General features: G+C 47.4%; 1 protein-coding gene across 4 annotated transcripts in view; it reads right to left on the reverse strand.

The window, feature by feature from the left end:
• Window positions 1-2,736: 2,736 nt before the first annotated feature.
• Window positions 2,737-26,673, reverse strand: part of LOC309352805 (B-cell differentiation antigen CD72-like) — a 27,642-nt gene continuing 3,705 nt past the window's right edge. Inside the window, exons 1-8 of one of the 4 annotated variants that reach the window (XM_081881647.1) lie at window positions 17,419-17,734; window positions 17,220-17,333; window positions 11,274-11,363; window positions 10,691-10,996; window positions 8,278-8,459; window positions 6,983-7,074; window positions 5,600-5,741; window positions 2,737-3,207 (exon numbers count right to left, since the gene is read on the reverse strand). In XM_081881647.1, coding sequence (XP_081737773.1) covers window positions 5,603-5,741; window positions 6,983-7,074; window positions 8,278-8,459; window positions 10,691-10,996; window positions 11,274-11,363; window positions 17,220-17,333; window positions 17,419-17,488 — 993 coding nt within the window. In that variant the 5' untranslated portion in view covers window positions 17,489-17,734 and the 3' untranslated portion in view covers window positions 2,737-3,207; window positions 5,600-5,602. Of the gene's footprint in view, window positions 3,208-5,599; window positions 5,742-6,982; window positions 7,075-8,277; window positions 8,460-10,690; window positions 10,997-11,273; window positions 11,364-11,992; window positions 12,087-17,219; window positions 17,334-17,418; window positions 17,735-26,673 lie in introns of those variants that run through there. The other 3 variants (XM_081881650.1, XM_081881649.1, XM_081881648.1) reach the window with 3 other exon arrangements.

Raw genomic sequence — 26,673 nt, forward strand, 5'->3', positions numbered from 1 at the left:
GACCCCCCAATGTTTCTTTCTGGGTGGGGGGCTTCGCCCACCCCAGTGCAGTGCCTCCCTCTGCAAACCCAAGCCTGGTGAGACCTCCTGGTGTGGGCTGGAAATAGTGGCCTGGGGACCAGGGGGTCTTGCCCCCCATAATACTTGCCCTGCTTGTTGGGGGGGGGGGCAACAGAGGAGAAAGAGACTCTAAGGACCGGGGGGCAGGGTCAGGAGACAGAAATGGGGGGGGGCAGGAAAGTGTGCTTGTTTGCGTGTCACATTTGGGGACTAGGAAACTGGGAGACACAAGTTTGGATCTGCAATGTTGGTGGGGGGGCTCAGCCTCCCCCCTGGGTGCTCCTGAGCTGTACGAGTGTTGGAGGGGGGTGGGCAGGTGGGGGGGGGAGTTGGGGGTGGAAACTGGCTTCTGTTCCCAGCACTTCTGCCCATGTGCAATAATGATGAGTACTGATTTCTGGCTGCATCTCGGCCCCCCTCCTGTGCAAGGCTCAGCGTCGTCCCCCCCGGCCCCCCTATACTCAGTGCCCTAGTGGGATGCAGCTGCATTTTTAATAACGACAAATGCTGCTTTATGTATTCAGCTTATTTAAAGTGTTGGAGAAATAAAACATGACGACGGTCGAAACGGCCTGGTTTTTGCCCAAAGTGTCCTGAGATCTCAGATCTGGCCGGTCAGGGGCTTCCGCAGGGGGCTGGGTCTTTGGCTTGGTCTGCATCTTCCTTTTTTGCTTTAGAGAAAAGGCGAGGAAGAAGCAGCGCAATAGAAGTTTATAAATTCCGCATGGCATGTGAGAGTGGAGACAGAAAGTTTGCCTCCCTCTCTCATAACACGGGACACGCAGAGAAGCTGGATGTTGGAAGGTCCTGTGTGAGTGCCTGGAGCATAGCTGTCAACCGTCCCTTATTTGGCGGGAAAGTCCCTTATCCCAGGGCCGTGTCCCGCTGCTGCCCCAGATTGATGATGTCCCTTAATTTTCCCGGGTTTCAAAGGAAGCAGCTCCTCTCCCTCCCTCCCTCCCTGCCGGCCAGGGAGGAGGGAGGCTCCAACTGTGTTGCTTGGCTGCTTTGCTCACCCAATAAGGAGTCTGAGAACGACTAGGGGGTGGAGCTTGCATGCCTTGTGCCAATCAAATCGGCCGCCTTGCCTGGGGACTCGCCTTTGCTCAGTGCTGCCCAGCGGAGAGGTGACGGTGCTTTCCCTTGCTGCATCCCCTTTGCCGGGTTGCTGCGCTGTGGGAACCACCGCTTGAGGCTTCGTTTGGCCGCTGGCTGGGCTTTCTGCCTTTGGCTCGGGGGGATCAGAAGTTGAACATGCCTGTGCTCTGAAAATCCCTTATTTTGGCTGCTGATCCCTTATTTTCGAGGCTGCTGGTCTCTGTAAGTTGCCAGCTATGGTCTGGAGGCGGTTGGAGGATGGATGGTAGCTAACAAATTGAGGTTGAATCCTGACAAGAAAGAAGTACTGTTTTGGGGGGACAGGAGACAGGCGGGTGTGGAGGACTCCCTGGTCCTGAATGGGGCAACTGTGCCCCTGAAGGACCAGGTGCGCAGCCTGGGAGTCATTCTGGACTCACAGCTGTCCATGGAGGCGCAGGTCCATTCTGTATCCAGGGCAGCTCCATCTGGTACGCAGGATGAGACCCTCCCTGCCTGCAGACTGTCTCGCCAGAGTGGTGCATGCTGCCTTTGAAGGTGACCCAGAAACTGCAGTTAATCCAGAATGCGGCAGCTAGACTGGTGACTTGGAGCGGCCGCCAAGACCACATAACACCGGTCTTGAAAGACCTACATTGGCTCCCAGTACGTTTCCGAGCACAGTTCAAAGTGTTTATGCTGACCTTGAAAGCCCTAAATGACCTCGGCTCAGTAGACCTGAAGGGGTGTCTCCACCCCCATTGTTCTGCCCGGACACTGAGGTCCAGCGCTGAGGGCCTTCTGGCGGTTCCCTCGCTTCGGGAAACCAAGTTACAGGGCAGAGGGCCTTTTCGGTGGTGGCAAATGCAATTCCTTCGGATGTCAAAGAAATAAACAACTATCTGAATTTTAGAAGACAACTGAAGGCAGCCCTGTTTCGGGAAGCTTTTAATGACTGATGGTTTAATGTATTTTTAATCTTTTGTTGGAAGCCACCCAGAGTGGCTGGGGAAACCCAGCCAGATGGGCGGGGGTATGAATAATAAATTTATTATTATTATTATTATTATTATTATTATTATTATTATTATTATGTCCAGGACAGGCAAAAGAAAGCCCTTCTTCATGCAGTGCAGTGTTAAAACTGTGGAACTCCCACAGGAGGCAGGGACGTCCACCAGGTGTGACCAGGCTGGTCCAGTGTCCCAATGTCAAGGCCTGTGTTAAGATTAGGGCTGTTCAAGGAATTTTGCTGCCTGAGGATGAGATGGCACCTCCTTCCATGCCCAAGATCTGATGGGACCAACAGCTGGATTGGACTTTGGTGCTTCCTGTGGGGCCACATCCTGTCCTGCACCTGATGGCAGCATGCTCAGGGCAGGCAGCTCACACAGGCCGGCCCAATCCAGACACACCCACCCATCCGCAGCCCAAGGTGGCTGCCTCTCTCGGCCTTGCCAACGTGATGGTGATGCTGCCAAGGAGCGTGAACAAGGGATGCCCCTCCCCATGTGGACAGGTGAGCTTGTTGGGAATCTCAGGTGAGATCCCCACACGGTGGAATATGCTCCCAGTACCAGTCACCATGCAGCAGCCGAGAAAGTTTCAGATAGTTTACTGTTGCAGAAGATAAGGCTCAGTCAAACAGTTCCAAATGTTGATACAGCTGGTAGGCTTTTGCAGATACAGATACACCTACAAGTACAAATGATCTCCGTTGCTCCAAGTTGAGCCTTTTGAGACGTAGCATTGGGCAAGCGACACAAATAACAGACAGACAAACTGCAGACTCACAGACTGACACTCCTGAGCTGACATGCATCAATTATAAATATAGTTTGGGCACTGGGCTGTTATCATAGCAACTGGCTTGGCTGACCTTCCACCTGGGACTAGCTCATCCATGGGGAAATTTACATTCATGAAGGAAAGTGACCCCTTCTCATGTCCAGTTATTCCAGCAGAACTCTGTGGCCGAAGCAGCTCCAGAAGCGCCGTCCCTTCTTCGGAGTCCACCAGTTCAAGGTCCTGAGACGTCCCAATTCGTGCGCCTAGGACCTGCAGTGGCCTCTGCAAATTCCAAGCATTAAATGGATGCCCATGAGGAACATTTCCTGGTTGGCTAGCTAAGCAAACAACAACGGACCCCAACACATTATTAGAAATACATTAATGAGAAGAACAAAATGGGTTTTCTGTGGGTTGACGTTTGTTCCCGTTCAGCAGTAAAGAGCGGATTTTGCCAGAAAAAGCAGGAGGAGGAAAAGAAGCAAAAATCCCCACCTTCTGGACACGTGACTTGAACATCGTAGGAGAAACATCATTACCATCATCATCATTTTATTATTATTATTAATAATAATAATAATAATAATAATAATAATAATAATAAATTTATTTATACCCCGCCCTCCCCAGCCAAGGCCGGGCTCAGAGCGGCTTACAAGCAATAATAAAAACAAGATGAATGATTACAACTTAAAAACAAAAATAGAATACAACATTAAAATAATGGAACATTAAAATATTAAAATGTAGCCTCATCGCAGGAGGAGAAGGAAAAGAAGGGGGAGAGAGAGAGAGAGAGAGAGGGAGGGAGGGAGGGAGGGAATCAAATTGGCTCCGAGCCAAAGGCCAGGCGGAACAACTCTGTCTTACAGGCCCTGTGGAAAGAAATCAGATCCTGCAGAGCCCTGGTCTCATGAGGCAGGGCGTTCCACCAGGCTGGAGCCAGAGTTGAAAAGGCCCTGGCTCTGGTCGAAGCCAATCTAACTTCCTTAGGGCCCGGGACCACTAGGGTGTTGTTATTTATGGACCTTGAGGCTCTCCGTGGGGCATACTGGGAGAGGCAGTCCTGTAGGTCCAAGGGTCCTAGGCCGTGAAGGGCTTGAAAGGTCAAAAGCAGCACCTTAAATCTGACCCTGTACTCCACCGGGAGCCAGTGCTGCTTGAAAAGCACTGGGTGAATATGATCCCATGGCAGAGACCCCGTGAGGAGCCTCGCCGCAGCATTCTGCACCCGCTGGAGTTTCTGGGACAGCTTCAAGGGCAGCCCCGCGTAGAGCGAATACCTCTATTTATACCCTGCCCATCTGGCTGGGTTTCCCCAGCCACTCCGGGCGGCTCCCAACAGAACACTAAAAACAGAATAAAACTTCAAACATTAAAAACGTCCCTAAACAGGGCTGCCTTTAGATGTCTTCTAAAAGTAAAAAAAAATACAACAATTCCTTCCAGTAGTACCTTGGAGACCAACTAAGTTAGTTCTTGGTATGAGCTTTCGTGTGCATGCACACTTCTTCAGATACACTGAAACAGAAGTCACCAGACCCTTCTATATAGTGAGAAGGTGGGGAGGGGTATTACTCAGAAGGGTGGTGGGAATGGGTGATTGGCAGATAGCTGCGATGAGCCTGTTGACGACTCTTAACGACTGCAATAGGTCTTACAGGAAAAAGCAAGGGGTGAGATGGCTAAGAATAGCTTTATCATGTATAATGAGATAAAGGTCTCTCAGTTGTATATTTCCTTGACATGTGATGGGAGGTGTGGGGGGGGGGGGCTGAGTCGCAGGAAGCAAAGAGTAGGAATAAATGCAAATGGTAAGAATTAGAAATCCCCAAGGATCGGGGATTGGGACCTGTGGTTTCTGGCTTGTTCATAGCTGATCCAAAGTTAGCAGTGAGGTGACCAAGTCTGCTAATGACAGGAAGCTGTTCAGGGTTGGTGAAAGAAAAAGAGATTGCGAAGAGCGGCAAGGAGACCTGTCCAAACTGCGCGAATGGGAGGGGAAATGGCGAACGCCGTTCAGTGCAACCAGGGTCAAGTGATGCACTTTGAGGCAGAAAATTCTGATTTCATGTACAAGCTTGTGGTTGTCTGAACTGGACCAGGAGCGAGACCTTGGGGTCACAGCAGAGAGCTTGTTCAAGATGCAGACCAAGTGTGCCGTGGCAGCGAAAAAGGCAAAATCTCTGCCGGGGGTCATTAGGAAAGGAATTGAAAACAAAACTGCTAATGTCATGAAACTGCCATGATACAAATCTGGTGCAATGACTGCATGTGGAACACAGTTGTAGTTGCCACACCTGAAAACGGATATTGCTGAGGTGGAAAAGGTTCAGAAAACAGCAGCCAAAATGACCGAGGGGCTGGAGCAACTCTGCCTCCCCTAATTCATCTCCTACCAGAGAGCCAGTGTGGTGTAGTGGTTAGGAGCAGTGGACTCATAATCTGGTGAACCGGGTTCGCGTCTCCGCTCCTCCACCTGCAGCTGCTGGGTGACCTTGGGCCAGTCACACTTTTCTGAAGTCTCTCAGCCCCACTCACCTCACAGAGTGTTTGTTGTGGGGGAGGAAGGGAAAGGAGAATGTGAGCCGCTTTGAGACTCCTTAAAGGGAGTGAAAGGCAGGATATCAAATCCAAACTGGAGCAACTCTGCCTCCCTTAATTCATCTCTTACCTCTCAAGCAGGAAATGGTGGCTCAGGGCTGGCTGCCTTCTCACAAATGTACGGATGTGGCGTTTCTTCAATATCTACTGAGATGATTCCACTCTTCAGTGTTCCAAACTGATAATGCCATATCTGACTAAGTCTTTCACTTCTGAAAGGTTCAAAAAGCAATTTATGAAAGAACTCAAGGGACAAAATCCACCCTAGTTCTCTCTCTCTGCACAACGGGCTGCTCCCTCTACTGTTGGCGGCACCCAAATCTCCAGGGCATCACAGAATCCCAAAATTAGAAGGCAGGGAGGAACACAGAAGGGGACGCCTCCTGGTATAAACAGGGAAATGGCTCCTTGTATACAGATTGAAATACTTGTGGGTGGACTCTTCTCTGGTCCAGTTCAAATGGGGAGGAAAGTGGATGATAAGAGCTAGATGATGCTGAGATCTGCACAGCAGGTGGAGCCAGAGGCAGGCAAGGGAAACGAAGGCTCCTCTGGTCCCCATCCTCCTCCCTGCAGAGTCAGGCAAGGGCCACAATGAGACTCAGGAGGAGGAGGAGGAGGGCTGGCTGGTGGGTCTGGCTGAGGGGTCTGGGGCAGCCTCTCCCCTGCCTCCTTGGATCTTGTCTGGATTCCCCTTGGGCTGTTTTGGACCTGGAGGGAGACTGATACCCCACTGAAATTGATGGCAGGATTAACTCAGGTCTATTCCTTCTGATGGGACGCGAGTGGTGTTGTGGGTTAAGCCACAGAGCCTAGGACTTGCCGATCAGAAGGTCGGCAGTTCGAATCCCCGCCACGACGTGAGCTCCCGTTGCTCGGTCCCTGATCCTGCCAACCTAGCAGTTCGAAAGCACGTCAAAGTGCAAGTAGATAAATAGGTACCACTCCGGCGAGAAGGTAAATGGCGTTTCCGTGCGCTGCTCTGGTTCGCCAGAAGCGGCTTAGTCATGCTGGCCACACGACCCGGAAGCTGTACGCCGGCTCCCTCGGCCAGTAAAGCGAGATGAGCGCCACAACCCCAGAGTCAGCCACGACTGGGCCTAATGGTCCCTTTACCTTATTCCTTCTGATGGCTCTGCTTTGATCAAAGCCGAGTTGGAGACAGCCCTCTGTTTTCAAAAATGTGCTCAGTGTAATTCATCTCTCTTGCTTTGTTTGCCTGCTTCTTTTGCCAAAGTTTATGATCTTTTTTTCTTTTCTGACGGGGTCTTTTTGCCCTTCATAGCTTCCTCAATTCTGCTTGTTACCCACCCTGCCACCCTCTTGGCCCTGATGGTTCTTTTCCTGAGAGGCTGTGGAAATTCTACCTGAGCTATTGTGCTTTTGCCTGCTGGGGGGACTGGATCCTTCCCATCCTGTAGTCATCCAAAAGGACCTTCTCTGGTGTACTTACCCTTCATAAGGGGTGCCATCAACCCAAGTGAAAACCAAAGCCTGCTTCTTTGCAGACCATGTTCTTTGCAGACCAATCCAGTATTCGTTTGGCTGTTGAGTAGGAGCAAAAAGAGTGTTTTTAGCTAATCAGTGGAGTCAGAATTGTGATGGATGAGTGAGTTATTTGGACAGTGAGCTGTAAGTATCCTGAAGGAGCGTCTCCTCCCCCATTGTTCTGCCCGGACACTGAGGTCCAGATCCAAGGGCCTTCTGGCGGTTCCCTCATTGCGAGAAGCCAAGTTACAGGGAACCAGGCAGAGGGCCTTCTCAGTAGTGGCACCCGCCCTGTGAAACGCCCTCCCACCAGATGTCAAAGAGAAAAACAACTACTAGAGTGGCTGGGGAAACCCAGCCAGATGGGCGGGGGTATAAAATAAATTATTATTATTATTATTATTATTATTATTATTATTATTATTATTGTCGCTAGGGTCCTAAGGAGCTGCTGTTTCTGCTCCCCTTGACTGCATTTGTCCTGCTTCTGTTTCATTTTCTAGTCTCTGAGAGTTCCCCTTCCCCTTCCTTTCTTCCTTTCAGGTTTACATTCAAGGTCCTTCCTGATTCAGGGTTGGGTTTTCACTAGAAGGCTGGCTAAAACGGAGGAGGAAACCTTTGCTTAGCCGTGCCTTGCAGGGACGTTGTGAGGTCAGGTGGAGCCAAACGGGTTCCCCACCCCTAGTGCTGAATATCCTTTCTCGTAGACCCCTGGATATGCTCTGCAGGGGGGGGGGTGGCCTAGCCCTAGGAGCTCCCCCTGGTCCACTTTGCCCATCATCAGAGCAAGTTGTGGGTAATGGCTGACCATGAATGAGCAGCAGGCCGGATCATTCCTGCTTCACAACAGGAGAGGAAGCCAAGCTGAGCGCAATGTCTGGACCGGGGTCTCCATCTGCCAGCTGATATGGGTTTCTTCAGGGCAGGTGAAGCATACCTGTCTTGGTTCAGAAGAAACTGTTGGTTCACAGCAAGCCAGGAACCATTGCTCCCAGCAGTGTGTGAACTGGGCCACGCTGCACATGCTCGCCCCCTGCGATCTCATTGCTTCCACTTCTGTGATTTTGACTTCCTGTTCTACGGTTTGGGTCCCCAGCAGTGTGAAATCAATGGGTTTCATTTTGGGTGGAACTGGAGAATAAACTGCTTCTGGGTTTCTCTTACTGGCCAGTAAGGCTTGACTCCATTACTCAGACGTCCCCTGCCCACCCTCCGCCCCCTTGCATTATGTTGGAGCTACTTGTACTCTACAGTTATTACCTCCTCATCCCTTGCTATTACACCATCCCATAATTCCCTTGCGCTCCAGGGCTTTAAAATAAGCAGCTGAGACGATCTGGCTTGGCAGGCTCCCTTGCTATTTCTCCAGCTCTTCCTTTCTGACGAAGGTGAAACCCACAGGCATTTCCACCTGAAGATCTTCCATCCATGGGGACAGCAGCCTGGGGGAGAGAAGGTCAAGAGAGCGGCTTTCAGCTCCTGAGCGGCTGCGACTGGCAGGTGGCCTCAGGCTGGCAGCCAAGCCCTGGTGGGGCACAGACGTGTCCTGCCAATCTGCTGAGAGCCTGTGTGCCCCTCCAGGGTATCACCATTCGGGCGGTGAGATTCATAATAAACAACTATCTGACTTTTAGAAGACATCTGAAGGCAGCCTTGTTTAGGGATTTTTTAAATGTTTGATGTTTTATCACTTCTTCTTCTTCTTCTTCTTCTTCTTCTTCTTCTTCTTCTTCTTCTTCATATTCTGTTGGGAGCCGCCCAGAGTGGGTGGGCTACAAATACCGTATTTTTTGCTCTATAAGACTCACTTTTTCTCTCCTAAAAAGTAAGGGGAAATGTGTGTGCGTCCTATGGAGCGAATGCAGGCTGCGCAGCTATCCCAGAAGCCAGAACAGCAAGAGGGATTGCTGCTTTCACTGCGCAGTGATCCCTCTTGCTGTTCTGGCTTCTGAGATTCATAATATTTTTTTTTCTTGTTTTCCTCCTCCAAAAACTAGGTGCTTCTTGTGGTCTGATGCGTCCTATAGAGCGAAAAATATGGTATGTCCTGGCAGATTATGATTTGGCACTCATCAGCAGCAAATCTTTTTTGTGGCTTTGCAGAAGAGAATCTGTGCGAGGTCCAGTTCCTGCGAAATTATAGAGCAGTAATGTCCAACTGGTCAACTGCGATAGACAGGTAGATCGCCAGGGTGCTCCAGGTTGATTGGAGGAGAGAAGAAGAAGAAGAAGAAGAGTAGTAGTTTGAATTTGATATCCAACTTTATCACTACCCTAAGGAGTGTCAAAGCGGCTAACATTCTCCTTTCCCTTCCTTCCCCACAACAAGCAATCTGAGAGACTTCAGAGAAGTGTGACTGGCCCAAGGTCACCCAGCAGCTGCATGTGGAGGAGCAGGGAAGTGAACCCGGTTCCCCGGATTTTGAGTCCACCGCTCTTGACCACTACACCACACTGGCTCTCAAGTGACCCCCCTGTTGCTCCTTAGTGCTCGCGGCATACCCAGCCCCTGGCGCTACATTACATCGTTGCCACTGATGCCACTTAGAAATGTTGTATTCCCTGCATCGGCGGCAGAGTGGGGGAATGAGGGAGAGCAACAGACTGTAGGACAAGTGTTTTAATTCATTCCTTCCCCCCAAAATCTCAACAGCTAATGCCAACTCTGGTCTGTCCCCCTGAAAAAACTCAACAACTATGGGCAATGCCAGTTTTTTTATACTGGCAGTAGATCGCATTCTCTATAGAGCTGGACGTGCCTGTTATAGAGAACGAGTGATGATCGGTGGTGCATGGTGGCTGCTGGGCATAAAGCAACATGTGACCTGGGAGATGCGCCCCAGAGGCTGTGCGAGAGTTTCAGTTTCGTTTTGTAAGTTCCTGGGATGTGGTGAGTGGATCACACTGAGCACAGAGATGGTGCCCGAGGGTGTGGCTCCAACAAAGCCCCCTCCCAGTCCATCAACAGACCACATCCCTAAAATAAATGCTCATCTGTCTAAGTAATGAACAGGGTCAGGGCTCCCCCAGCCCCCCAGGCTGCCAAGAGCCACATGTGGGATGTGATACATAGATAGCAGTCAAGTACAACATTCCTCATTTTCCTAGAGTGGACATGCAGGGAGATGTTTGGTCCAGGCAGTCGGAACTTCCTGTTTCCTCCTAGCTGGGACATACTTCCTTTTGCATGTGACTAGAGGTGGGCATGACCTTACCTGTGCAGGTAACAAAAAGGACAAGGCACAAAGCCATTTCTCTCTCTCTTTGACTTCCTCCATTGTAGGACCAGCAGCTTTTTAGCTAGAAATGCTCTGTTGGCCAACAGGGGACAAAGGGACTATCTCCATATGGGATAGACCCACATGGATATGCTTTGTAACTAAGTCTGCCTTCAGGGATCCAACTGTGAACTGAATGTGTGAGTAAACTTCTGTTATATACTTTACACAAGATTGTGGTGTGTTTATTCTTTTAAGAGGGATATAAGGGAACTTACCAGGAACCTGATAGTGAGAGGCTCACACAAGCCTGCAACCAGCTACCTGCTGTGAGTTTAAAAGGGGAATGTGAAACTCTGCTAAGTAAAGGAACTTGCTAGCGCAAGTGAGGAAGGATATTAACAAACAATATATCCTCTCCTGCCTCCCTGAACATTCCCACACCACAGACCTACCCATCTGCTGGCAGGAGGTGGCTTGGCCCAGCGCTCTCTCGACTTGCTCCTTCTCCCGCTTCAGAAGCGTCAGGTTGCGGTCTGCTTGCCTCACTTGGTCTCCCAGCTGCCGCTGTGTCCTGTTCCCATCCCTCCAGCTCTCCTCCAGGGCCTTCCGGGTGAGAAGGAGATCTCTTTCAGCCTTGCGGAGCAGCTCCTGAGAACCGGACAGGCTCTCCTCCAAGGCGCCGAGTCTCTGGGCCAGGAGATTGCTCTGCTCCGCATGGTTTTGGGATTCTCTCTGGAGCTGCTGGGAGACCTGCCCATCTGCAGAGGGGAAGGGGGGAGGGACACCAGGTTGGGCTCTTCCCCAGCAGGACCACCAAGAGCAGCCAAAGCAGCTGGTCTCCTTTGGTGGCTTTTTCCCAGGGGACCACACCCCTGCAAGGTGGGCCTCATGAACTACCGTACATTATTCAAATGCACCTTTTCATGCCCAGAGCCCAGGGCAGAGAGGGCAAGCTGTGAGCCAACTGTGATCCCCCCCCAGTTGATTGGCTTTTCCCAGGGTGATGGTTTGGGGCAGGGGATACCCACTACTCACATTGGACCCCCAGTCCTATGGCGGTGGCAAGAAGGAAGAGGCAGGTGGCCAACAATGCTAGGATGGTGAACCAGGTCCGACGGTCTGACTCTGCAAGAGAAACTTACTCGGATCAGCTGGGGGTTCTTCCTGACCACTTTTAGCCCCAAAGCTGCCCAGTTGCAGTTGGGAAATGACTACTTGTCCCTGTAACAGCTGGTGCTCCGAGGCATGTTCAGGACTGTGTGTCTGTGCTGTGCATGGGAAGGAGGCAAGAAGGTGCGCTTGTGCAGGGATGGATCCTGCTTTCAGTGCCCCTCGCTGTGAAGGCCTTCCTGAAAATGTTGAATGAATAGTTGCCGAGGAGTGAGCATGTTTTGAACTGGGTGCAGACAAGCCTCATCCTCTGGGGAGTTTGGCCCATCCAGTCATTTTTCTCTAGTAAAACTGGGAACTGGGAAGAAAATTAGCTGAGTGGCAGAACAGCTGCTCTGCATGCAGAAGGGGCCAGGCTCAGTCCCTGGTAGCATCTCCAGGGAGGGATGGAAGAGCCCCAGTCTGAAACCGTGGAGGGCTGCTGCCAGCCCGTGGAGACAATGCTGGGCTGGGTTCCCAAACACTTTGTGCTCCAAAACGCTCTGATTCTTGCTTGTATGGAAGATGTCTGGAATCTAGATCCCAAGTAGGAAAATCATTAGTCTCAGAATACAGCTCTCCCCCTAAAAGGCAGAGATCCCCACCTCTCAAGCATCCATGAAGATAACTCCAGTCTTTCCCCTCCATCTCCTCGTCTGTCTTCACATTGCCCAGGGAAGAGAAGCCAGAAGACTGGGTGGTGCAAAGGGAGAGGGAAAGATAAAGGCCCGGATCCCACGAACCCGACACTGAGGCGCAAGGCTTTCGGGGACTGTACTGGGATCCCCCTCCCTCGCCTCTCTCTGGGCTCCCCAAATCACCCCCAAGACAACATTCAAAGGGAGGAGAGATGCTTGTGCTGGTGGAACGACCAGAAGAACAGGACTCTGGTCTCTGAAGGATCCTTGATGGTAATGCTGTCGCTGGATGTGGAGGACAAGGGGCTGCAAGCAGGTCTTCAGCCTGGGGCCTGAGGATTTAATGGTGATTAGATACCTGCCACAATACTCAGACTGCCTTACTTTACAAGGTCCTTGTAAGCATCGCTCCAAATGCTGAAAGTCACATGCATGTGGGAACTTCCGGGTTAGCGCGATCGGCTAATGGCGGATTCCCTCCGAGCTTCGGAGGGAATCGGCTCTGCTGAAGACGGGTCCTACCGCGCCGGCGACGCGGGGACCCTTAGAAACCGCAGGCGCGGAAGCCTGTGGACTTGGTGACTCGGCGGGCACCTTTTAAGCGCCTTCCCCGACCCACGAAGAGCCTTTTTAAAGGCTACGGAGAGGGTACGGGGAGCGGCGTGGTGCTGTGAGTAAACCGCTACTTCAGTGGAGCAAAGCCGCGTAGCCATGGCTGGAGAGCGCTGACTTTTTTCTCAAATTTCGGACTGGAAACAAATAACCCGTGAGTAGAATGGAATTTGGACTTTAAAATCTATATCTTTGAATTCGGTACAACCAGGGGATGTGCTAAAGGGAAGTCCGCACCCCCCCTATCTAGAAACGATCTAAAGCAAGGATCGGAGAACTAAGGTGGAGAGTACTGTTCTCTGGTGTCAGATAAAAAAATATTTCCATGAGTTTGACAGAAGAAGTCTTTGTGCTGGAGAGAAAGTGAGGAGTTTTGGAAGCTTTTGGGTAAACCCCCCCCCCGAACCCGGGAGCATCCTGTGTGTGAGCCGGAGGAAAAAGAACAAGGAGTTTGACAGCTGTCAAAGGAGCTGTCAAACGGGCGGCTAAAATTTAAGAACTTTGTTACTTAATAACTCTCTGATTTAAAAGTGTTGCTTCTGAATTGAGGTGGTTGGAAACAACGTAGTTATAAACAACAAAGTAACGGGCTGTTGGAAAAGGACTATCAAGCAACTGTAATCCCCCTAGGGGGAATTAGAGACATTACAATGGCTGCAGAGGGAAAATTACTGGCAGAGATAGAAAAAATGTTTGTTCTCGTGGGAATCCTGCAGGAGCAGAGTACGGCTATGAACAAAGAACTTGTGACCTTGAATTCTAAAACAAACGACTCTGCTGAATGCATAAAGGATATGTCTGATAAGAAATCTGCAGCCAAACCAGAAGAGACCTTTTCGGAACTGGTGGAGAGAAAAGAAGGAGTGAGAAAAGTACAAGAAGAAGATTTTTGGATTACAAATCTGCGAAAGATGAGAAAGATGAAGGAGGAAGTCCCGGGAGCACCTGGAATACTGGAATTCAAAAGAACAAAGAAATATGATTGGGACTTCTTCATTGAGTATGGGAGATCAGCTGGCCTTTTGCAGCAACTGCTATTGAGTATCTTGGATGGAAGAAAATTTGATGTGACTGTGACAGAACTCCTTCGAGACCTGAGGACCAACAAAAAGGGTTACCAACAAAATCGGCAGAGAGAGACTGACAGAGACTTGAAGGCCTCTGATGTGAGGAATCCGGGCTAGGAACCGTTTTTATGGACATTTGCTTGGGAAGGGATGGAAACTGGGGCAGGGAGGGAGGGGAGAACAGAATTTCAAAATTTTATGATTTCTGTATTTGGCCATTATGACATATAATGAACAAAAATACAAAGGGAGAAATTTGTGGAAGGGAAATTAGGTCGACCTTAGAAAAAGGATTTAATGCTTATAAGAGAATTGGATAAATTAAATTTGGATAAGTAAAAAGGGCTAAGTTTAAAAACAACAATATTATGTTAAAAATGAGAGATAAGAACTTGCTGAACTAATTATTGGAATAGGGATGTATGAAGAGGGGGTGGGGGGAAGTCAGGGAAAGAGGGTAATGAAAGTAAGAGTTTGAAAATATTCATGTTTTGTTTTTGTTTTTTTGTTGTTGTTTTTTTAAATTGTGAAAACCTAATAAAAAATTATTAAAAAAAAAGAAAGTCACATGCATGTGGAATATTATTGTTTGGCTTATTATTCATTATTTGAGCAGACAAAACCAGCTGGGCAGGTGGGTGTTTTAATGGTGTTACCTGTCCAGAAGTCAAGGCAGGTCAGAAATCTATTGAGAGCCAGTGTGGTGTAGTGGTTAAGAGCGGTAGTCTTCTAATCTGGGGAACCGGGTTCGCGTCTCCGCTCCTCCACCTGCAGCTGCTGGGTGACCTTGGGCCAGTCCCACTTCTCTGAAGTCTCTCAGCCCCACTCACCTCACAGAGTGTTTGTTGTGGGGGAGGAAGGGAAAGGAGAATGTCAGCCACTTTGAGACTCCTGAAGGGGAGTGAAAGGCGGGATATCAAATCCAAACTCTTCTTCTTCTTCTGAGATAAATACCCCTTTCATCATCTTGAACTTGTATTTTAAGTTTCTCAGATAAATGGAGAACCTTTCTTATCTATGCCGCTTTCTTACTTCTGCAAAACACCAGAATGAGTCATATTTGCTTGATAAAAAAAGTTCCACTTACAGTAAATAAGGAAAATAAAATGCAGACTTTGCATCTTAAATGTCAGTGGTCTCAAGACGTGCTGATTTGCTAAGCAAAGTGGCCCTTGGTGGAAAGGGAAACTGGCTTGGGCGACTCCAGGCAATCTGTTTGTTGAGTATTTACTTGCGCCAAATTTAGGTGGACTTATTTATTCAGCATTTAGGTAGAGGTAAAGCATTTGTTCTGCATTGTTTGTGATTGCTTGCCCTTAGTCATTTGTTCACCACCCCACACTTTTGAATCCATTTCCCCATCATTTTCCAAACCAAGAAAACTCAGATTCTTGCAGGTTGTACAGGATTTCTTTCCCTTTTAAAGTCTGATCCTTAAAAAAAATGGATTTGCTGCAGTTGGGTGCCAGAGTCCCGTAATCTGTGCAAACCTAAATGTCACCTGCAAATCAGTGGCAAGCTGGAGGGCTCCTTTGCTCACTTGTTTACATAGAAGAGTTCTGTAAACCAGGGCACTTTAGAACAGCACAATATTGCATAAAACCAGTCATCTTCCTGAAACAACCGGCTCCCCCCCTCCTGCAACGTGTGGAATGAAATGTGGCCCCTACTTTTAAAGCTGAGGTTTCACACTCCCAGATTTGGAATTATATTTGAAGCTGCCTGCCTGTGTCGGGTAAAAGACTGGATACTGCTGGAAAACACACAGCTGCTGGATTTGGAGGGTCCTGATGTCAAACACGGCTGGCATGCTTGTATCTGGCATGGCAAAGAAGGAATACGTAAAAGCTTCGCCAACCATGTTATTAGAAAACACTTAATTAGGGTGTGGGGAAAATACAAAAAATAAAATAAAACAAAATAGAAAACACAACGCCAAGGTGGTTATCCCCAATAGAAGCTGAGACAAGGAAATATATGAGTGGCAACTGGGGTACCTATAATGTTTTGTTATACTTTTCGGGAGAAAATAAAGAGATTAAAGCATTTGTTTCAGACTAGCTAAACTATCATTAAAGCAGTTCAAAATGTAAGGTGAATAATTCAAAAAAGAAATATTAAGATCTAGAGTTAAATTTCCCCCCTCAAATGTATAGGATATTATTAGATTGGGAAACTAAATTAAAAATTGTGAAATCGTCTGTGATCAAATGGGCACAAGATGTGGGTCACAATATTGATCTGAACCTGTGGGAACATTTGTGGAAAATAGATTTAAATTTAAACTGCTAGTCTAAACTGTTTAAAAATGATCCACAGGTGGTACTTGATGCCAAGTAAACAAGCTAAAATATTTAGAACTATAAGTGGCCTATGCTAGAAATGTAAAGAAACAATTGGCACATTTTATCACTCATGGTGGTCTTGTAGAATAATAAAATAATTATGGGAGGTGGTTTGTAACAAATTTAAGAAAATGTTTAAAAGAACTTTTCCTAAAAATCCAGAAGCTTTCCTTCTGGGAATAATAACAATATAAATCTCCCCAAAATCAAACTACTCTACGGATGTGACTACAGCTGCCCAAATTCTGGCAGCACGAAAGTGGAGAACAGATGCCGTACCATCAAGAGAAGAAGATATAGAACTTGCCAGCACAACAGATTAAGAAGTAAAGACCCTATGAATTTATAAGGAAACTGGACATTATATATAGAATACATGGAAAAAGCATTTTAACAAGAAAATAAGTGTAACAGACTGAAAAAAGAATGCTCAGCAATGGATGTGACAAAGTGGGACAGTGTAAGGCAATGAAAATAATTTAGTAGAAGGAGAAAATGCAGTCAAGAAGACAACCGACAGGAAACCAGAGAAAGAGTGGACAGGGACTTAAAATTAAGGTTTATAAACTGGAGGGATAAGTTATGTTGTTATCATTATTAACAAATTATAATATATTATTTACAAATAAAAAATTGTCCAGTAGCACCTTATAGACCAACTAAACTTGTTCTGGTGTAAGCTTTTCATGTGCATGCACACTTCTTCTGGTTATTATTATTTTTTATTTCGACTGCGTCAGACCAACACAGCTACCTACCTGAATCTATTATTATTTACATTATTATTATTTATTTCCCCTCTCTTTCTTATTATTATGGGTCTGACTGTAACATATTATGCATTGATGATATGATAAAACAGAAAAGCAAATAATAATAATAATAATAATAATAATAATAATAATAATAATAATAAATCACTAAGTAGGCAGTGTAGATAGACACCAGCCTATGGCCCCCATGCTTTTTAGGGTTGGTTGGTAAAATAAGAAAAGTATTAGGACATGATTTGTGAGGCCCTCTTCCCCCAAGGTTTTGACTGCCTGGGGGCCTCCAGAGGGTTTAATCCAGCACTGGTGAGGAGCCTCCATTTGGTGGAGGAGAACAAGCATCTCCAGAGTCCCCCCCTTCCCTCCCCTCCCCCTAGTGGGGAGGGTACCAGAGACTCACCTCTTGCATCTTCCGGTTCCCTGGGGGTCTCCTCCTCCTCCTTCTCTTCCTCCTCCTGCCCCCTGGTCCTGGGCCCCTGGATGTTCTCATAGGTGAGCTCCCCATCATTTGGCTCTGGAAGACAAGGTGGTGTGAGGAACAGGTGCTGACATGGGGTGGGGGGAGCTGGGGGGGAGATCTGGGCTGGCTGCACCTCTACCTTCCTCCTGGCTCTCTCTTCGAGGGACCTTCGCAAATCTCAGGTCAGCGTAAGTCACCCCCTGAGACATCCTGGGAACTCCAGCCCTGCCCTCGATGTGCCCCTGGGGTGGGGGAAGCAGTTGCCTGAGCCTCACATGCTCTGAGTGGGGAGAGTGGGGCTGGGCCACTGGTCCCTGGGAGCAGATGGGACCCACGGAGCATCAGATCTGGACTCCTGCTGCCCCCGCTCTGTCAGGTGGGGTCTGGAAGGGAACGCCCTCCCCTGGCCTGGGGTGCTCGCCGTCTGTCCCTGCAGAGCAAAGCATGTGCTGTGTGCTCAGTGTGGGGCCACAGTTCACTGCTTAAGTGTACACCTCGTGCGCATGAATGAAGATGTGGGTTCATTTCCTTCCTCTTCTAAAGTACAGCCATTCAAGCAGACTGCTCTAGAACAACTCTGATGAATGTCCCTGCCACATCAGAGGCAGGAGTATGAGCTACCGTATTTTTCCGTGTATAAGACTATTCCCCCTCCCCTAAATTTTTGAAGTTTCAAATAAGGGGTCGTCTTATATACAGATAGTGCACAACACATTTTCTTAATTTTGAACCCCCCCCCAAATACTTATACACAGGGGCATGTTATACACGGGAAAATACGGTATATACAAACTATTAATTGAGGGAGAATTTGGCCATCTTACGGCCACAAATATTCCCTAGGAAATGAACTTTCAAGTAATAATGTCTATTGAAAATTTTAAAAAACCGGAAGACACTTTTGGGGCTTTTAAAACAGTTTTGGTCCAATGAAGGGATTCCTTCTGAAACTCTTACTTAGGTTGGATATTTCCCCCTTGCAAATATCCCACACGATCCCAGGGGCAACATCAACCTGTGGGAGGGGATGTGGGGAGACTGGATCTTACAAACATATGTGGTAGTTTTGCAATTCCGCTTGCCCATTCTGGGTTTTAAGAACTGACTTTCGTCTTGCTGCCTGCCATTCCAGCCTCCAAGCAGTGGGAGATTCCAGGGGTTCCTGGTGGTTACCCAGGGTCCGGCTTCCTCACAAAGTGGGGCAGCAGATTCCTCCTTGTGGCAGCAGATATGGAAAGAGCCATGCAATGGCACACTGCCTTGGGCTTAAACACTGAGCATAGGCAATAGCCCCGGCTGAAAAGCTGATGTGCTAGAATCATGCAGCCAAAGAAATTCTAGCCCCCGTCTTTTCTATGATGTGTGGTAACCATTTTTGGATTACAATCATACCTCATGTTATGTTTGCTTCATGTTACGTTTTTTCAGGTTGTGTCCCATGGTGACCTGGAAGTACCGGAAAGGGTTACTTCCGGGTTTCACTGCTTGCGCATACGCACAAGCACCAAATTGCACTGTGCTCCTGCGCAGATACGGCGCTTCAGGTTGCGCTCTTTTCATGTTGCGAACGGGCCTCCAGAACGGATCCCATTTGCAACCAGAGGTACCACTGTATATGTGTCAAAAAGATGGTGTTTATAACCCTCCCCCCAAGATTTCATGGTCAAATGTGGAAAGATTTTTGTGTGTGTGAACTGCAAAAATCTGATATGTTTAAGCAACATGATTGATGGCCTGTGAGTGATGTTGTCTTTGTATATGAAGAAAATGAATATTACTAAAGATTTCCCCCAGAGAGCGAGTTCCAGAGTTTGGGCACCACCACTGCATCAGCCAGGACAGCTGAGGGTGTTTTTTTTTTTTTTTTTTTGTGGGGGAGAGGACCCAACAACACATACCTGGGATTTGCTTTTCTTGGAATGAAAGTCCTTGGAGTTGGTAGGCATTTTCTCCGATAGAATTCTTTATTATTATTATTTCCATGCACACATGCATGCTAGCCTCAGATGGAAGGGGTCTCCCAGCATTAGCCAGCAGGGCAGGGCAGTGGCCTCGGCCACCCAAGGCAAGCAAGACATCAGGGGTGAGCTTCTACAGCAGTGGTGTCCAAACTTTTTTCAAAGAGGGCCAGATTTGATGAAGTGAACGGCTGTGAGAGCCAACCAAAGGGCCAACCAAAGTTGTTGACCTTTTTGAGGATTGAAGTTATTGAGGTTATTTTTAGGATTTTACCCCAGGAAATAAACTGCCACGGGAGCCGGATTAAACCGACCAGTGGGCTGGATTAGGCCCCTGACACAGACTTTGGCCATGCCTGTTCTATAGGATCCAACCATTTCCTTTCTGAGTCAGGCATTATTCCGGCCCCTGTTTGATCCCAAGCTATTACGTTACGTAAGCTTATCTGGATTGCATCATACAATGTTGCGTCGGTCTTTCTAAGTGGTTACTTCTTGCCTTCAGGATTATTTCAAATTGTTCCTAATTTCTCTTAATTGTTATACTTGTTGATACTCATTTGATACATTTTGACTCCTTTTGGGCCCAGTTTTGTGGGAAAGTGGCAGGGAAATGAATGGAAGTCTCTCCCCCACCCCCACCGCCAATTGTATCTGCTTGGCATAGTTTTGCCGTTCCCTGGACAGTTGGCGCTTATGGCTCAGGCCACTGAGAATTCCAGGAGCCTCTGACAGGCTCAATGCCACTGGGCCAAAGCAGGTCTGCAGCTCATAGGCTTACAATTGCAGGTTAACATTGGGTCTGGAACACAGAATTTTTATTTTTTGAAAATTTTGTTCATTTTCATTTTCATTCATTACATACATCTCAAATTCTTAACGTTTACTATATATTCCTCCCTCCCTCCCCTCCAAGACTCCCCCCCCCCAACTTGCGTTTCTGGTTTCTTTCTATTTTCATCCGCTTTGCTATCTCTCAACAGAAAAGGTTATTAATAACATCACATCAAACCTATAAACATAAAAATAAAATTAACTGGAAATGGAACACAGAAATGGAAATTGAACACAGAAATTTAGCCCCCATCCTTCCCCCTCAATGAGTTCTGCAAGGGAGCAGCACTGAGGATGAGCAGAGGAGGAGGAGGAGGAGGAGGACACTAACAGCCAGGACCACCCCCTTGGGCAGGCCGGTGGGGAGATGGGGGGAGACGGAGGTTGGTGGGGCATGGGAATGCAGGAACCACAGCTCAAGAATCCCTTGCAGACGGCCACCCAACCCCTCCTTGACCACTTCCAATGAAGGAGAGTCCACCAGCTTCCAAGGGCAGGGGTGCCAACTTGAATAAAGTAATGTAGGGACCCAGGTAAGCCCCATCCCACACGATCGATCACATGATGCAGTGCACACACCCCATTTGAATGGAGATGCCCATCAGCTTTGTGGGAGCCCAGCCCCCTCAAATAACCCCCTAGGAGTTGTCCCCTATGTCCAAAGGAGACTGTTCAACTGCTGAATGTCATAATAATAAAAATAATAAAAATAATAAAAATAATAAAAATAATAAAAATAATAAAAATAATAAAAATAATAAAAATAATAAAAATAAATAATAATTTATTTATATCCCGCCCTCCCCAGCCGAAGCCAGGCTCAGAGTGGCTAACAACATATTGTTCTTCCCAATATGGTTGGAATCCCTAAACTCCCCATTTAGGGACTAAGAATCCCCCACATTTGATATTGGTCAGAGAAGAATGAGCTAAGGCAGAATCCGGTGAAAGTAAGGCAGATCTTTACTATTCTGTTGCAACAACCGTACTCACCTTCCTGGGTCCTGGTGAGGACCCAGAACAAAGGTGTGCAGATACTTTTAAAAGCTTTAGAAATTGCCCGGCTCCTTAGTTAGGACCACCCAAAAATGATAAAACTTGTGTCACATAAAGAGGGGGTCTGCAACAGAAATTTGAGGCTGTGGCTTTTCTCCTGTCTGTCAAGATATCCAATAATTGTTTGCTGATTGTCCTATCTGGCCAGTCTGGGCCATTCTTTTGAAATGATAAATACAGTAGCACCTTGGTTACGTTACCCTTGGGTAATGCAAACTTTGGTTTGCGAAAGTGGCAAACCCAGAAGTGTTTCACCCCGTGGTCTACCACTTCTCCTCTAGTTGCGAAAACCTCCGGATCCGGCCGGACCTCCGGAACGGATCCCATTCGCAACTGAAGGTACTACTGAACCTTAATTCCTGAATCCCATTCATCAAATTTCGTCTTCTTTCTTCTTCTTTGGTGATCCCTCACAGCTGAGTAAGATTGTCTTCTATGAACAGGGTCTTAACAATAAGTCTGTAAGTGACTGTGGGGGCCAGTTCTGGATCCACACGTCCTTCCACAGTGGGGACATTGGTTTCCAGGTGGGAGTGGATCACGGTGAAGGTTTGCCAAGCATGCCTTCCTCTTAGCATGTTTCTCCCTTGCGTCCTGAGTTCGAGTGTCTTCAAAACGCATGACACCTTTGGTCAAGGCTGTTATCCAACTGGAGCACTCGCAGACCAGTGTTTCCCGGTTGTTGGTGTTTATACTACATTTTTAAATATTTACCTTGAGAGCACCTTTAAACCTCTTTTTTTGACCACCACCATTACGCTTTCCATTTTTAAGTTCAGAATAGAGTAGTTGCTTTGGAAGATGACAATCAGGCATCCAAACAACATGACCAGTCCAATGAAGTTGATGTTGAAGAATCATTGTTTCGACATTGGTGACCTTTGCTTCTTCCAGTACTGTACACTGGCACTAGTTTGCCTGTCTTCCCAAGTCATGTGTAAAATTTTTCAGAGACACTGTTGATGGAATCTTCTGAGGAGTTGGAGATGGCATTTATAAGTGGTCCATGTTTCACAAGCAGACAGTAAGATTGGTAGTATAATAGCTTTGTAAACAAGCATTTTGGTTTCTCTGCCAATGTCCCGGTCCTCAAACACTCTGCACTTCAATCAGGACAAAGCCACACTTGCAGAGCTCAGGCGATGCTGGATTTCGGTGTCAATGTTGGCCCTTGTGGAAAGACAACTGCTCAGGTAAGAGAAGTGATCGACATTTTCCAACATTACAGCATTGAGTTGGATTTGTGGTGCTGCAAAGGGGTTGTTTTGGCCAGTCTGGGCCATTCTTTTGAAATGGTAAATACTTTAATTCCTGAATCCCATTCCCCAATTTTACAGCTATTGATGTACAGAAGATGCTCTGTTGACAGGTCTGCTCTGCTTAACAGATACTTGCCAGACTGTTTTTTGCAGAGTGGGACATGGGTGGGGCTGTGGTCTAAACCACAGAGCCTAGGGCTCGCCAATCAGAAGGTCAGGGTGAGCTTCCATTGCTCGGTCCCTGCTCCTGCCCACCTAGCAGTTTGAAAGCGCATCAAAGTGCAGTTAGATAAATAGGTACCACTCTGGCGGGAAGGTAAATGGTGTTTCCATGCGCTGCTCTGGTTTCGCCAGAAGCGGCTTAGTCATGCGGGTCACATGACCAGGAAAAACTGTCTGTGGACAAATGCTGGCTTCCTTGGCCAATAAAGCGAGATGAGCGCTGCAACCCCAGAGTAATCCGCCCCTGGACCTAAGGGTCAGGGGTCCCTTTACCTTTACCTTTAAGCCCCTTCATTCCATGCAGTTTACAGAAGTTTGTTTATTTACAGGATTTACACATGAAAAATAGCAATTTGGAAAGGCATCCCCCCCCGGCCAATACTCTCCTTTTGCAGAGAAAGATCTGAGGTCACTTAAGAGTGTGGCTCCAGGATTGCTCTCCTGTACCATTTCAGAATATGGTTTGTATGTGTGCCCACACTGTGTATTATTGAACATTTATTTTATTGTTTTGACAATTAGAGGGGAGTGTGCTTTGGTTGTTCTCGTGTAACACGCTCACCTGGAGACAAATAAGCTACTGGTGATGGCAAGAAGGGGGTTCATTGCTGGAAGAAGCCATGCTAGCTCCTCCAGAGAAGGCCTTGCCTGTTGGGGGTCTTTGTGCATACTTTGGCCCTACTGAGCTCACACTGGCTGTGGATATTGAGCGTTCTTCTCGCAGATGTATCTGGTTTTTGTTGAACAGTAACACATTTGTAGGGCTCCGTTGCTCATTTGAGCGCAGGTGCTGCGGTAATCACAAGAAGTCACAGTATTTTCAGTTCTAGAAAAACAAAGATGACAGTCAAGGCAAAAAGCCCAAATCCCTCCTCACCATTCATCATTATCTAAGGCCCTTCTTCATCTGCCTCCTCCTCAAGAGATCTGGAGGGTGGCAACATGGGAACGGGCCTTCTCTGCAGTGGCTCCCCGTCTGTGGAATGCTCTCCCTAGGGAAGTTTGCCTGGCGCCTTCATTGTACACCTTTAGATATAAGGGCACCATCACAAAAAGAAAAAAAGGGGACAGGTCAAAAAAGAGAAGAAAAAATAAAAATAAAAAATAAACATTAGACCAATACTTTTATTTAATGTTTTGTGTTTTACTTTTTTGTGAGTATGTGAAGAATGAAACTTAATAAAGCATTGTACACCTTTAGGCGCCAGACAAAAACGTTCCTTTTTAAGCAGGCCTTTGCCTGATCTACATCCTATACCCTTTTTAAAAATGCTGGCTCTTTTTTTTGGGGGGGGGGCTATTGAGTTATTGTTTTGATTTTGATTTTATATATGTGATATTTTACGTGAACCACCCTGAGACCTTTGGGGGGCAGTTAAACTACTCCCCCCAAATCCCAAATCCCAAGTCCCCACCACAGCCTCTAACTAAGGCCAGGACAATGACCATTGTCACAGGCCCCAGACATACACAACAGCAAAGAAGCTCAGAAAAGTAGTCTATAAAATTGTAGCAATAAGTGGATACCATGTATTGTATTGTTTCTTCTAACTATCCAATATAAAATTAAATAATAGGCCAAAATTTAACTGTTTAACCCATTTCCTTGGTTCCAAGGGCTAATGGCTCCTCTGAAAGAGGGGAATCCAGGGCTCCCCTGCTGCCATAATCCCTTAAGCATAAGGTCAGGTACTCCTTGCCTCTCCCCAGGAAGTAGGAAAACGATAACAATGGACCTGAGAGATATCTGTTGATGGGGTCTGCTGAAGCTAGGTGTTCACATAGCCCATGGGTAAGTAAACTAAGGCCTGGGGGCCAGATCTGGCCCAGTCGCCTTCTAAATCTTGCCTGTAGATGATCTGGGAATCAGTGTGTTTTTACATGAGTAGAATAATAATAATAATAATATTTTTTTATTTATACCCCGCCCTCCCAGCCAAGGCCGGGCTCAGAGCGGCTTACAAGCAATAATTAAAAACAAGATGAATGATTACAAACTTAAAATAAAAATAAACACAACATTAAAATAATGGAACATTAAATATTAAAAATGTGTCCTTTTATTTAAAAATGCATCTCTGGTTTATTTGTGGGGCATAGGAATTCATTCATTTTTTGCCCAAAATATAGTTCACCCCCCCACAAGGTCTGAGGGACAGTGGACTGGCCCCCTGCTGAAAAGTTTGCTGACCCCTGACATAGCCCATCTTCAGGAAAGCCCAGAGGGCAAGGATAGGTGTAAATATGGTAGTTCTATTGTTCTCTTGGTGGTGGGTACTTAGAAGTTGTTGGGACTCCTGTTACCAGGCAAGATCCCCTCCTTCTTGGTGACACACACTGGTGATGTATTGATGATGTATCTGGAAATGATGATGTATCTGGAGGGTGGGGAGGAGGTCTTAAAAGTCCATGCAACCCCATGCTCGGGTTTCCTGCTCTGTGTGTTTGAACCTTGTTGCAACAAACTAGATCCGGTCTACTGACTGCTGTTTGCTTCTTTACTTGGCAGGAGATTGCATCTTTTGCTGACCAGGAGAGACCCATGGGGACTGGCACCCCAACGAGCTGGGCAGTGGAGCAAACCTGCACCCAGACTTTTCCCTTCACAAGGTGCACAGGAGCTGAGCTGCACTTTCACCGAGTGTAAGTGCTGCAGTTTTGCCTTCATTTTAACTTGGCTGCAGACTCCTTTTTGAACCTGACTGATTTCTGGACCCACAGGGCTAGACCCTGGCGAAGTTGGGAAACCCCTTTTGCAGGGGTACCCCAAGTTTTATTGCTCTTTAACGCATTGGGGCTCAGTGTTGTGCAGTCAGTGGAATGGGGGACTAGGCTGGTCCCCTCAATGTTCCCAGTAAACTAGAGTATTAAAGCCTAGCGCCTCCTTCCCAAAACCCAGGAAGCTCTGCTCGGCTTTAGGGCGGGAGGTGCAGTCCTCTGATGGACACACAACCCCCAGTCACCTTCACAAGCGTCACCTCTGGGCCCACCTGTTCCCCTACAACCAGTTTCACTGCATGCTGCTGTTGGGCTCCTGGCAAGACCTCTTGGGCCTGGACCACCCATCCCTCCTGCCGCCCATAACAGGGTATAGGGCGGTATAGTAAGTAAGTAAGTAAGTAAAGTAAGTAAGTAAGTAAGTAATGATGAATTCTCCCAGCCACCCCAAAATGAGTCTGAGTCCATTCTCATTTGCACCAGCCACGTTTTGCAGAATCTGAATTTTCAGTGGTGGCCAGTTTAGAGGAGCCTGTTTGGGGGCTGCAAAATATCTTCTGGGAGGAGAATCCAGACCCATCCAAAACAGGGACAGGCGAAGTCTTTTTTTTTGCCCTGCTGCTTTCCCCAGGAAAACTGGATCTTTACCAGTGAATCAGAGCAAATGCAATTCAGGTTTTCCACAGAATTGTTTCACTGATAAAGGGAAGCGTTTTGTGAGGCTAAGCCCTATAAGAAGGGGAAAGGCTGCAGATTCCAGGGGTGGCTGTAGGAGGAACTCTGCTCTGTTCAGGCCAAGTAGATCTGATTTAATGGGTAGCAAAGGGACCCTCTCTCTTCCACTCACCCTTCATAGCCCGTACCATCAACCCATTTCCAGGATTCTGATTGCCGGTCTTTTACAAGTCCAATCCAGTATTGAGTTTTCTAAGAAAAAGAATAAAACGTTCATGGAGAAGGACCTCCTTCCCAATGAGACTTTCCCTTCTCACTTTTAAGAGGTTTTATATAAAAGCAATACAGTTAATTAGAGTCTACAGGAAACTAGAGAGTAGCAGGAAAATTTGCTTTTTCTCTAGCTGGCTATGGGGCAACTAGATACTCCAAAATCAGGTGCCCTGGTTGGCTTCCGGCCTATGGTCACCCCAGCACAACCTTGCTCAGGTGCAGAGTGGTCTGAAAGAAGACCCAGGTCCAGAATGCAGAAGATGTGAATTGAGGATTAATTCTGTAAAGTGAAATTTAAAACCTTCTATCCCACATGTGTGGGCGAAATAAAAACGGAAACGGGAGGTGAAGCCTTTTTAGCAGAATAAAACACTTAAATGTTTTTGCAGCTTACTGAAG

The sequence above is a fragment of the Podarcis erhardii genome, assembly GCF_964252035.2.
Source record: "Podarcis erhardii genome assembly, chromosome: 11".
NCBI classification, from domain to species: Eukaryota; Metazoa; Chordata; class Lepidosauria; order Squamata; family Lacertidae; genus Podarcis; species Podarcis erhardii.